This window comes from Diabrotica virgifera, chromosome 4 (assembly GCF_917563875.1).
Source record: "Diabrotica virgifera virgifera chromosome 4, PGI_DIABVI_V3a".
Classification (NCBI taxonomy): domain Eukaryota; kingdom Metazoa; phylum Arthropoda; class Insecta; order Coleoptera; family Chrysomelidae; genus Diabrotica; species Diabrotica virgifera.
Window position 1 is genome coordinate 17,058,716 of NC_065446.1, and position 13,037 is coordinate 17,071,752.

The 13,037-nt window shown below is 33.8% G+C and overlaps 1 protein-coding gene across 1 annotated transcript in view; it reads right to left on the reverse strand.

Moving 5' to 3' along the window:
* Positions 1-13,037, reverse strand: part of LOC114333008 (serine protease easter) — a 105,268-nt gene that overhangs the window by 18,911 nt on the left and 73,320 nt on the right. Inside the window, exons 8-9 of the mRNA XM_050648970.1 lie at positions 10,770-10,904; positions 3,465-3,573 (exon numbers count right to left, since the gene is read on the reverse strand). Coding sequence (XP_050504927.1) covers positions 3,465-3,573; positions 10,770-10,904 — 244 coding nt within the window. The remainder of the gene's footprint in view (positions 1-3,464; positions 3,574-10,769; positions 10,905-13,037) is intronic.

Genomic DNA, 13,037 nt, shown 5'->3' on the forward strand with positions numbered 1-13,037 from the left:
TTTCGATGTAGACGTAACTCAGGTGTTATGAAAAATGTGTGGATGTTTTAAAAAAAACCGTTATTAAAAAGTAATTTGACACATATCCAATCCAAACCAATTTTGTAAATATTGCTTAGCCAATTACTAAATTAGAAAAGCGAAACATTTCTTTAGACCAAAGTATTGAAATTATCAATTCACTAAATGAAATAATTAAACACCTTGGTGAAACCAACAAAATGTATCAAAAATTCTGCACGGCGTTAAAGAAAAACGAGGAATATCACAAAATAATTAAAAAAAATATTATTATGATTAGGAAATGTGAAGATAATTTAATTTTATAGGTAGAACCCTCAATTAAACAATATTTTAAGTAAGCTTCTTTAACTTCATGTGAAGTAGAAAGAATTTTTTCCGTGTATGCTTAAACAATTACAATCAGATATACCTACGGCTGTTTGTCTGTAGAAAATTTAGATAACGTTGAATAATGTACAGTTTTAATAATAATTGTAATAATAAATAATAAAAAATGATGATAAATATAAAGAATAAATGAATATAATGATGTAGGTTATAGAAATTTCAATAAATATTTTTTATGACTTTAGCATAAAATAAATATTTTTTTTTATTTAGCTTATATGCCTCGACAGTCCATTGGCATCAAATAAATAATTAAATACCTTCAAAACAAGGATTACTGTGTTGTTTATTTATATGCATTAAATGCATAAAAGCATATTTAAGTGCATATTTCAACTGTTTTTTGTGCATATTTGCATGCATATTTTAGGGTTTTTTAAGTGCATATTTCCCGAGCTCTAGACATGAGATACAAATTGGAAAGAAGAACCAAACGCACGAGATATAGCGCAGATTAGGTTTGGGCCGGGCTGCGTTTTGTAAGCTACAAGAAATATTTAAAAACGATATGCCCATATGACTGAAGAGAATAGTGTATGAACAGTGCGTATTGCTGCATTGCTGGTGATAACATACGGAACAGAGACCCTAACATTAACGAAAAGGTTAGCAGAAAATCTAAGAGTGACCCAGAGAGCCATGTAGAGAACCATTCTAGGACTCACAAGGAGAGATAGGACTCCAAATAATACCATCAGACAAAGAACAAAAATCAACGACACAGTAGAACATATGTAGCACAAAAGAAATGGAGATGGCCAGGTCATGTGGCAAGAACACCGAACAACAGGTAGACTCAAAAATTATTGGAATGGCGCCAGCGGACAGACAAACGAAACAGAGGTCTACCACCAACGCGCTGGAGTGACGGTATAAAGAGAACTACCGGGAACTGGATAATGGTAGCTTAAGACAGGGATACGTGAAGATACTTACAGGAGGTCTATGTTCAGCAGTGGACGATAACGGCTAAATGATGGTGATGTAGAACCGAATTACTTCTACACTTAAATAGTTGACCAATAAACATATATTATTTACGACCCTCCTCCATGGCAGAAGCAACTTCTAAAGGTCAAAACATCGCTTCGCTTTTTCAATAAACAGGATACTCGTAAAGCTATAATTAAACAATCTTTTCTAGACATACTTTATCGGGATCAGATTCGTAAAATTCGATTTTCGTACGTTGGAACCAACTAAGAAGCAATTTAAAAAAATGTTTTCAGATCATCCTTGTGAATTTAATATCCACGTATTCATAATGAACAAAAAAACCTAAAATAATATCTGCCCGAGCCTAAAACTCCGCATTTTATAATTTATTTAAATTTTTTTAATGTAGTTTTTAGTTTGTAGATCTTAGGGTAAGCACAGAACAAGTAAGCGCGGTGGAGCTGTAGCTGTCGGTCGCGGTCGATGTCGACATCCATGTAAAACAAACACATTGTAATGAATGGAAGCGAACAGAGCAGGTAAGTCGCGGTGGAGGTTTAGCGCGATACCATCCTGGAGGTTTACATCGATGCTTTTGAGTTTGTTTTACATGGATGTCTACTGCGCGGCCTACAAGGATGCTTTCCTGTGATTGATTCGTTGTTAGAAGCCAAGTTGTTATTACCTGCGCTATCTGAGTTGATACTTTTTATATAATCCCTTTTTTGTATTTAGTTTATTTTTGAATTTCTAAAGTAATTAAATTCAGTAAATTTTTGAAATATGAAGGAGAATCTGATTATTTACAGCTGACATTTCATCACTATCATCACTTGACTGACACAACATCGCAAAAGCACAGTCTTTTTGTCATTCAAATTTCATTAAACTACTTTACTTGATAGTGGTTCTAGCTCGACTGACAGCACAGGTGACCTCCTTGCTATGTGCTGTCGACATCGACCGCGACTTAACTAGTAGCATCCACCGCGACCTACACCTCCACCGCGACTTACTTGTTCTGTGCTTACCCTTAGTGTAGCCGTAATGATGGATACGAATTTAATGTTGTTCTGAAGCTATTTTCTTGTGGCATTTTTGTAATTAACTAGTTTTGATGGGAAATAAGCCACAATTTTTCTAAAAAAAGATTCTATTAACGTTTCGACGTCCAAATCAGATGCCGTTGTCAAAATACAAAAAATAATGAATTAAACAAAAATGTGGTTGCTTAGTAAAAAATTCTGCTAATAATTTATTTAATCTGACTCTTTTATATCGGCAATTCAGACATATATTATACATTTGAAAGTAGAAGACTTTAAAATGATATTGCCAATATTTATGAGTTGCGTTCCTGGGACAACTTTACTGAAACATAGTTCATTTGATTACATGAAATCAACCCCAACTCAAGAATATCCGTCACAAAAATATCATAACATGTAATCTTTCTTTAAAAAGGCAACCACATGCAACGCATGTTAGAGTTTCCATAGTAAATCACGAGGGAAAACCAGGAAAAAACCTCGTGATACTATTCCGACATCGCTCATCGTAAGTATTAGATCTTACTTTAGTTTACTCTCAAAACTAATACCAAATTTTGACCTTAATATGTATATAATATGTTATTTTAAATTATAAACAATATTAATAATATATAGATATATAAATAATAGTAAAATATAAAATATGTACTAATTCGATATGTTATTGACTTACTAATCGTGGTATTTTCTTTCTATTGACTTCGGCTTCTAGTATGGGTAACCACGTCCTACTACATTCTACCGAGAAATTTGGAACACAATTGGTTTCATTTAGCATAATAAGAACCGCTTCTTTGATTTTTCTCTTTTTACTATCTGTTTTTTCAGGACTATACTTGAATCTCTCCACTGAACTCTATGTTCATTATCCCATGCGTGTTGGCTTATCTCCCATCAAAACTAGTTAATTACGAATTTAATAAAATAATGAGCACAAAATATTATAGTGTTGCAAAAAACCTTGAGAGTCTCTTGAGTCTAACAAAAGAGAATAAATATATTTTGGAAAAAATAAAACAATTGTAAACTTTATTTAAAAAAATAAAGTGTGCAAGTAATACTTACAGTTTCCAATTTCTTGGTAAATCTTTTCCTTTAACACAATGGGCTGCAGTAAGTATATATCTTGAGTTAATTAGTACCCCTCCACAATAAAATCCATGATTGCCATTATCTACGAAATAAAAAAAAATTATGAAACTTTATCCATATCTTCTTTACAGGGCTTACAGACCGTAGCCTGGAATTACTCCTACCGATGTTTAGTTTGCGACTATGGCAAACGTTAAAGATAATAATACGATGGTCGATGCTGTCTTCTTATCTGAGTCTAACCTTCTCCTTCTTCAGGTGCTATCTCCGCTACGGAGGTTGGCAATCATCATATCTATTTTAATTTTTGAAGCAGTAGGTCTAAATAGTTGTTTTGAGCTGCATCCAAATCATTCTCGCAGGTTTTTCAGCCATGAAATTCGTCTTCTTCCAATGCTTCTTCTGCCATCAATCTTTCCTTGCATTATGAGTCGCAGGATGCCATACTTCTCGAGTCTAACCAAAGTGTCGCAAATGAGACGTTAGATAGAAAAAAATATTTTCGAGAAGTTACAGAAAGTGCAACAGACTGTCCTTATGAGAATTATCGAAGCATTGCCCGACAACAGCTCGAGATGCAATTATGAGCCTCTCTCCTTTGCAATATGACATGATACAGTTGCGAATCCAGGGGAGGGCGATCGGCCCCCCCTCTCAAACCAAGTTATATATATTATAAACACTTTCATTTATTCATTTATTTTTCGTAGAAATTTAGTTAATCGCCCCACCTCTAAGGTCCTCTTGTTGCCAGGGGAGGCAACAACTAATGCCTTAGTTTTATTGTACCAAGCACAATAAATGAAACAAAAATACTTCTTTGGCCAAGTAAGGATCATGAACGAATTGATATTTGAAGCTTTGAACCAATCACTTGACACTAAGGACGAGGCTCCATTAGTGCGTTGCGTTGCAACGTCGCAACGGAACAACACGTTGTATGCCACACCTGCCTTGCGATGACACAGCCATCGACGACCACCCTTGGGGGAATGGGATCAAATTTCATAAAAACTAGTACTGTTTTGGATAATGGGTTCAGATATCATTATCTTCGAATCTCCAGTTCTTCTTCTTAAAAAGTGTCTGCTCCCCTTGTTTAATAATATACAGGGCGAGTTTCGCATTTTGACAGAAATTTATATTCGTCATAATTTTTGAACGGTCAAATCGATGTGTCTCTTATTTTGGTCAATCGTTACACTATTACCACCTAATCAACTGATTTATTCAAACTAGAAAAAATCAGGTCCGGCTTTAAAAAATTAGTTCGTTTGGGTCTTAGAAAAAATCTCACCCTGTATACGCTTTTTGAAAACTCTAAAATGAATGTTACAAATTAGACAAATAGGCAATTAAAATTGCATATTTATTTTTTCCCCACACGATTACTTAATTTTTTATAAAAAAATCAAATCTGACTATGAATTCAAAGTTTGGTAATGTAAACCATAGATTTAAAAAAATTATCTTTTATTAGAAAAATTAATTTTTTTTAAAAAATATTTGATTTATGTTACCACCCAATCAACTGATTTATTCAAACTAGAAAAAAATCACGTCCGGCTTAAAAAATTAGTTCGTTTGGGCCTTAGAAAAAATTTCACCCTGTATACGCTTTTTGAAAACTCTAATATGAATTTTACAAATTAGACAAATAGACAATTAAAATGGCATATTTATTTTTTTCCCCACATGATTACTTAATTTTTTATAAAAAAATCAAATTTGACTATGAATAATAATTAAAAGTTTGGTAAAGTGAACCATAGATTTAAAAAAATTTACTTTTATTACAAAAATTTAATTTTTTTTTTGAACACATATTTGATTTATGTTACCACCCAATCAACTGATTTATTCAAACTAGAAAAAAAATCAGGTCCGGCTTTAAAAAATTAGTTCGTTTTGGTCTTAGAAAAAAATTTCACCCTGTATACGCTTTTTGAAAACTCTAATATGAATTTTACAAATTAGACAAATAGGCAATTAAAATGTTTTTGCAATTATAATGGAGTTTATGTGTAAGTATACCGTTATTTATTAATTTTTACCATATTCTCCGGATAACTCGGATTTTCGATAACTCGGATCGGCCGCAGTCTCGATTAATCCGGCTTATCGAGGTTCCACTGTATTCAAATGTATTGCCGGAGCAAATTTACCTGTGCCCGTTTTCTGTAAGGTATTAAAATCTGGCCGCCGCGCCGGAGCGAACTAGTATATTATGCCCATGGGTAACCATCTTAAAAAATTTAAATACAATAATTTAGGATTTTGTTTGTATTTGTTGAATTAAAGATACTGTTTAATAATACTGACTATTTAAAACATCCTTATAAATAAAATGAGAATGGTTCACCCTTCTAAAAGTCCAAGAAGACCATCTAATGGAAAATCAGCGTAGGAATAAGCAACAGTGGATGACAGAAGAGATATTGAATTTAATGGATGCAAGAAGAAAATATAAGAATGCTAATCTGACAGAATACAAAAAGCTAAACAGTATGATTCGAAGAAAAATAAGATCAGCTAAATCAGAGTGGCATAAACAACAATGTAAAGAAATTGAGAACTACGAGCGTATCTATGATGCATTCAATATGCACAAAAAACTGAAAGAAGTTGCAGGACTGAATAAAAAATGTAATCCTCCACTAATCGAAGATAAAAACGGAAAAATTATAATCGATATCGAAGGTCAACTAATACGATGGACAGAATATATAAAGGAATTATTCGATGATGAAAGAAGCGAACTAGAAACGCTAAATGACATAAGCGGTCCTCCAATATCTAAGGAAGAAGTGCAATACGCTATAAAGAACGCAAAAAACGGGAAGGCGATCGGACCAGATGGGATTTACGTAGAAACACTAAAGCTTTTAGGTGTCGAGGGCATTAAGATACTTACGAAATTGTTCAACTTAATCTATGAAAGCGGAAAAATTCCTAAAGATTGGCTTAAATCCTCATTTGTTGTACTACCAAAAAAACACAGAGCCACAAAATGCAGCGACTATCGCACCATCAGCCTAATGAGTCATGTATTGAAAACGTTTCTTAGAATCATTCATCAAAGAACATATAGAAAAATTGAGGAAAGAATCTCAAGTATTCAATTCGGTTTTCGCTGTGGCCTTGGAACGCGTGATGCACTATTCGCAACCCAAGTTTTAATTCAGAGATGCAGAGATGTAAATCATGACGTTTTCATGTGCGCGATTGATTTTGAAAAGGCCTTTGATAAAGTTCGCCATGAAAAAATGCTACATATTCTCAAAACTACCGGTCTGGACGGTAGGGACATTAGAATAATCGCAAATTTGTATTGGGGCCAGGCTGCATGTATTAGGGTTGCGAATCAGTGCTCTGAAGAAGTAAAAATCAAGCGCGGAGTTCGACAAGGCTGTATATTGTCACCAATGTTGTTTAATCTTTACGCTGAAACAATCTTAAATGAAGTCTTGGAAAACGCAAAAGAGGGAATACTCATTAATGGTATGCTTATGAACAATATCAGATACGCAGATGACACCTTGTTGCTGACTGGATCAATTGAACATCTTCAAGCGTTATTGAATCGAATGGTGGCATTCTGCGCGATATATGGACTCAAACTCAACGCAAGAAAAACAAAGTTTATGGTTATTAGTAAACAGGCAGCCGTAAATAATAATAACTATAACGTAACAATCGGTAATGACTCAATTGAACGAGTAAGTAATCTTGTATATCTGGGTACTCATATTAATGAAAGCTGGAACCCTAGGACAGAAATAAAAAGTAGAATTGCCAAAGCAAGAACAAGTTTTATGAAATTTAAGAAAATCCTGTGCAGTCATGATCTAAATTTGGAACTTCGCATAAGAATGGTCCGATGTTATATATTCCCAGTACTACTTTACGGGGTTGAAGCATGGACACTGACAGAATCGCTTTTAAAAAACCTAGAAGCATTTGAAATGTGGGTCTACCGCCGTATTCTGAAGATCAGTTGGGTAGAAAGAGTCACAAACGAAAGGGTTTTGCAACGTTTGAATAAAAGTTGCGAAGTAGTGAACACGGTTAAAAGGCGCAAATTGGAATACTTTGGTCATATAATGCGTCACCCAGAAAAATATGACATACTTCACCTTGTCATGCAAGGTAAAATAATGGGAAAAAGAAGTGTGGGCCGCCGTACAACTTCTTGGCTTAAAAACCTACGCCAATGGTTTGGGAAAACTAGCACTGAACTATTTCGTGCGGCTGTAAATAAGACAATGATTGTTAATATGCTGCACAACATGAGAGCCAACGATCGACAAGCGGTCTCGGCACCTTAAGAAGAAGAAAAGGTTCACCCTTGACCCATCATCGTAATCTAAGTAAGTCAAATAATCTCCGTACTCCGAAGGTTAAGGTGCCATGCATTTCTATGTAGTAGGTGGCGTCCAAGGTACATTGTCTTGTCAGGTGAGATCTTAGATAATTAGATTTAAATTTTTCTATTTTAAGCAGCATTGCGAGGCATTTCACAGCTGTGGATTCCTGTCCATGGTGAGAATTACGCAGAGGTGAAACCTTTTTACTTCCTAGAACCCTCTTACCCTCTATACTGCCTTCGAATAGCAATTTCTGAAACGTTCTTACTTTTTACATAATCAAATATTTCCGTATCCTGGAAGCTCACTCTTCTTATTACTTCCTCAATTCTGACTCTGTCCTTGCATGATATTCTAAGGATTCAGAGCAGGCACCAGATTTCAAAAATTTCAAGTTTGTTAATGGAGCTGGCCTTTAACATCCATGCTTTCATTTCAAGCCTCAAAAAAGCATTTCTGGCTTGTTCTACTCTGCTGTCCATTATAATTTTGGTGCATTTACTGTCAGTAGGTCCATTCTAATTTGTGCTGTTCTTACTGGGTACTTTTTCCAGGATTATATTAAAAAGCAGAAAAGACAGCGCGCTTCTTTGTTTAGTTTCCTTAGGCAGGCCGCACATCAAAGAAACATGAAACGTGGAACATTAAACGTGAAACATGAAACAAATAAATTTAAAAAAAAGTAACCGTTTCATGTGATATGCTAATCGATGAAACAAAAATAAAATTTGTATAGTCGGCAATGGATAGTGACGTGATCGTTGCTGTCGGCGGCGCTCTTTAATTGCTTTTTAATATCAAAGGAACGTGAAACATAAAACGTGAAACATGAAACAAATAAATTGTGAAGAACGAAACCGATTCATGTTATATATTGTAGGAAACAGAGGTTGAACTTCGCAAATAAGTCCGGTTTTATTTTTTTTTTTCTAGTATATCAAGGGGTGCTTTTAATGAGACTAACTTTTTCTTAAAATATTTCGCCCGGGAACACCCATTTTCATCCCTTTAAAGGGGGTAGTTTGTGGTTTTTGCGAAACGTAGCCCTTCCTGTGCGTTATTACAAAAAATTCCCTAATAGAAATATGAAGAGGACTATATTTCCTAAAATTTATTCCGCGACAGCATATATCTACCACACACCGTTTAGCGGAGGTGGCGCCCCAAAGTTGACGTTTTTAAAAAAGATGTTTTAAAAAATTTATTTTTCCCTAACCGTAATGGGAATCAAGAAGCAACCCAGCGGCAATTAATCACAAATAAATGTCTGATTTTTTGGTATAGGTTTCATTTAAGGGCAATTGTCCATTTTTTAATTACAGGGTGTTAAATTTTAAAAAGCCACTTTTTATATATACCATCTGAACCGTTTATGCTAGCGTAAAAAAAACTTTCAGCGATTACCCAAGTACAAGTATTATTTACAAATTTATATAATTCACCCCATATTTTCCCCGAAACCACCCCAAAAAAGGAAAATAAATAAAGAAAATATGCAAAAATTGACTCTGGGCCATCACTGTGGCTTTAAAGTGCAAAGAAAGTAAAATATGTATAGGTCATAATATGTAGTAGACAGTGTGTTCTTTTATTTTTCATAAGTATTTTATTAATAAAATGAATAGGTGACAAAAAAAAAAACAAAAACTGGAGCCCGCCAAAGCATTTCTAAGGTTTGTGGCGCCACTGTGCCGTAACGGTTGCTTATACGAAAAAAATGTATAGGACCTTATTTGTAGAGCAAATAGTGGTCTTTAATTCTGTATAAGCGTTGTTTAAAAAAAATATATAGGTAATGAGAAAATCGTAAAAACATGCTCGCCAAACTTATTTTTAGGGATAGGGGTAGTTTTCTGCAGGGATGTTGCAATAACCATAATATATATGTATTTATAAAAAACCCTACTGATGGAGTAGGATTTTTTCCTACCCCCTTTAAAGGAATGAAAATAAGTGTTCCGGGGCAAATCTTTAAGAAAAAATTAGTCTCATAAGTACCCCTTGATACACCAGAAAAAAAAAACCGGACTTGTGTCGAGTTTGCGAAGATTATAACCTCTGTTTCCTACATTAATATACTAATCAAAGAAACAAAAATAAAATTTGTATAGTAAATAATGGAATGTGATGATGACGAGGTCGTAGCTGTTCTGGCAACTCTCAATATTTGGTTGCAAACGAATTAAATAATCATCTTGCTAAATTTCAATCATTTTATAGAATGAGTATTCAAACATTTACTTGTTTTATTGTGGGTCCTGGTTAAAAAAAAAAACGATATTTTCTTGTTATTGTCTATTTGAGTACCACTCCAGGTTATAATTAGACAACTCTTCGTTCTGCTCCACCACAGAAACCAATACAATATTAAATTCTTGGTCGGCATTCATTTTACGCACGTAATTAATTTTATTCAAAACAATGAAACTGGTATCGAAAAATAGAACACGTCCTATTTCATGAAACACGTTTCAAGAAATAAAAATGTTTCATGGGCATGAATCACACTCGTTTCATAGATATGCGGACGTCTATTTGTTTAGCAGTGTTTTATTTCCATGAAACGTGTTTCACGTTTCATGTTTCTTTGGTGTGCGCCTTCGGAAGATAAAAATGTTTCACACGCATGAATCACACTTGTTTCATTGGTATGCGGACTCCTATTTGTTTAGCATTGTTTTATTTTCATGAAACGTGTTTCACGTTTTATATTTCATGTTTTACGTTTCATTTTTCTTTGATGTGCCTACAGTTTATGACAAACCTAAATGTGAAGTTGAAAATTAAAAATAGTTCTTATGTTTTAACAGAAGGTCCTTAAAATATGTGACGTCAGTCAATTTGTTGTTACCAAATGTATTAAAATCGATTGTTTAAGAAAACTCATTAATTGGATTTTGTCTTTTCTTACCTTTCTCGTAATCAAGGAGTGCCATCCATGGAAATTCATCGAGATCCGTTGTGTTGCCTCCATAAATTTTGTCTGGTATACTTCCAATACCGCAGTCTTCTTTTGATGGTAACAGGGGGCTATCTGCAGGTTTAGCTAAAAATAAAAAATATTTTTAAATAAAATAAAAACAGAATTAAATTTGAAGATTATTTGAATTCTAGTAACGTCTCCTTCTTCTTCTTCTTCTTCTTTTTGTGTAGACATGGCTCTGTCTGTTTTTTAATGTGCCTCCAGTAAGTTGTCATTCCTTCGGTTTCGTGGTATTCCCACTGATCGTCTTCCTATTGGGGAAATGTCATTTTCCATCGTCTTAAGCTTTGGATGAGTAAAAGATAGGTACTTATCTTGAAGTTACTTAACTTACGATGATAAAATTTTCGAAAATTGATTGTGTGAGCAGTATATAAACAACAGTACATCTACAACTACAGTTAGTGTTAAGATAATAATTATTATCTTAGCCACAACTGTCAACTGTTCGATAATTTCAATTAAATGGAACAATTAACTACTTGGCATGCAGTTCAATGTCATTGGCAGAAAATGTCTTCAAAGATTTCACAAAATCATTAAAATAAGCAAATTTAGCAAACGAATAACTGGAACTGGAACTTTACCTTGAACTGGAGCGAATTTCACACATAAACATAATATATTCAACATAAACAATAAACTAGTACTCATGGTAATACTCATGTTTTCTTTCTCAGACAGTCACGATAGAACGTTTGCGTTACGAGATCAAATGTAGAATGTCTCGAATGCTGAACATGTATTTCAGGTAACTGGTTACCTCTTATTAGCTGGATATTTCAAATAGGTCGCAATTATTTTAATTGTGAAATAAAAATTCAATATACAGGAAACAGTTTAACATTAATAATTTAAGTTATATTTCCATATTTGTAAATTATTATTTACCAAACAAGTCTTAAATTATACCACGAGAGCTCTTAAACATTTTTCGGCAGGTATTTGAGGCAATCTAAAAATGCTTCAGGTAACTCTTCCATAATAGCCTAATGCAAAAATGCAGGCCTGGTTGGAGGATATTTATTTACCCCACCAATGCCCCCCAATATTAAAAAAATGTAAAAATTATTATTCCAAAAATATTCGGACACAGAATTAAATTAATTTATATTTTTATTCTTACATTTATTTACATTTTATATATTTAACTACTTTTTCTCCTCATATTTGCAACATTAATTTTATAGTACGTATTATCTTTTATTTAATTAATAAAATAATATCTAAGAAATCTACAATATATAATAATTACTATAATTACTCCAAAATTTTGAGGCACAACAACCTGGTTATCGTCAGATCACGTTATTCTGATCGAGCGAATGGAATCACTGTGATAGAGGACGCAAACAGCTATCGATATAATAATACACTCTTTCAAACACTGCAGCTTACTTATAGCGCCTTTCATTCACATGCACGCGTAATTTTTTTGATCACCTGCCAGTTAGAAAATATCACCAAAGAACCTGTCTTTTTTTAGAATATGTATTTATTTTTAATATTAAAGAATACCCTATCAAAATAGCAATTGGGCCCCCCGTGACCGGAAAGAAAGTACAGATGCAACCCCCTGAAGTTCAGATGCACCCCCTGAAAATATTCATGGGGGCGCCCATGCAAGCATCTTCTCTGGGATTGTCCATGTAGGACGCCATACACTAAATGAAAAGCCAATTTACTGGATATTAATTTGTTTTTGTTTAATCTTTTTTTAATAGTTAATTCTGGACCAACTTCCTTATCGGATGTCTAATCTACCTTGGCAGTACCAAAACTATTCTAGAGTAGTTCTTGCCCAAAAATGGAATAAAGTATAAACTGTAGGTATTTGAACCTTCTAAAGCAAAAATATTCCATTGGCACTATTTCATTGTTAATTCTCAAACCAATAAACGATAATTTGTTGTTGTAGACATCAGAGATAAGAAGAAAAACTAATTTACGGTATTCCCAGAATACGACAAAATATGAATTTTTATAGAGATCTTAAATCTAAGTTTAAAATTTTATGTTTAGGTACTTGAAAAAAATTAATTAACAGATTTTCCGAAAATAGTATAATGGTAGGGGAGCCCAAGCGGGTATTTTTGCAGTTACTCGAGCGCCTCAGATTATTACATGGGGAGAAACCTTGTACCCTGAAAATATACCTCTACCATATATTGGCTCTTAATGCAGGGGAGTTCGTTA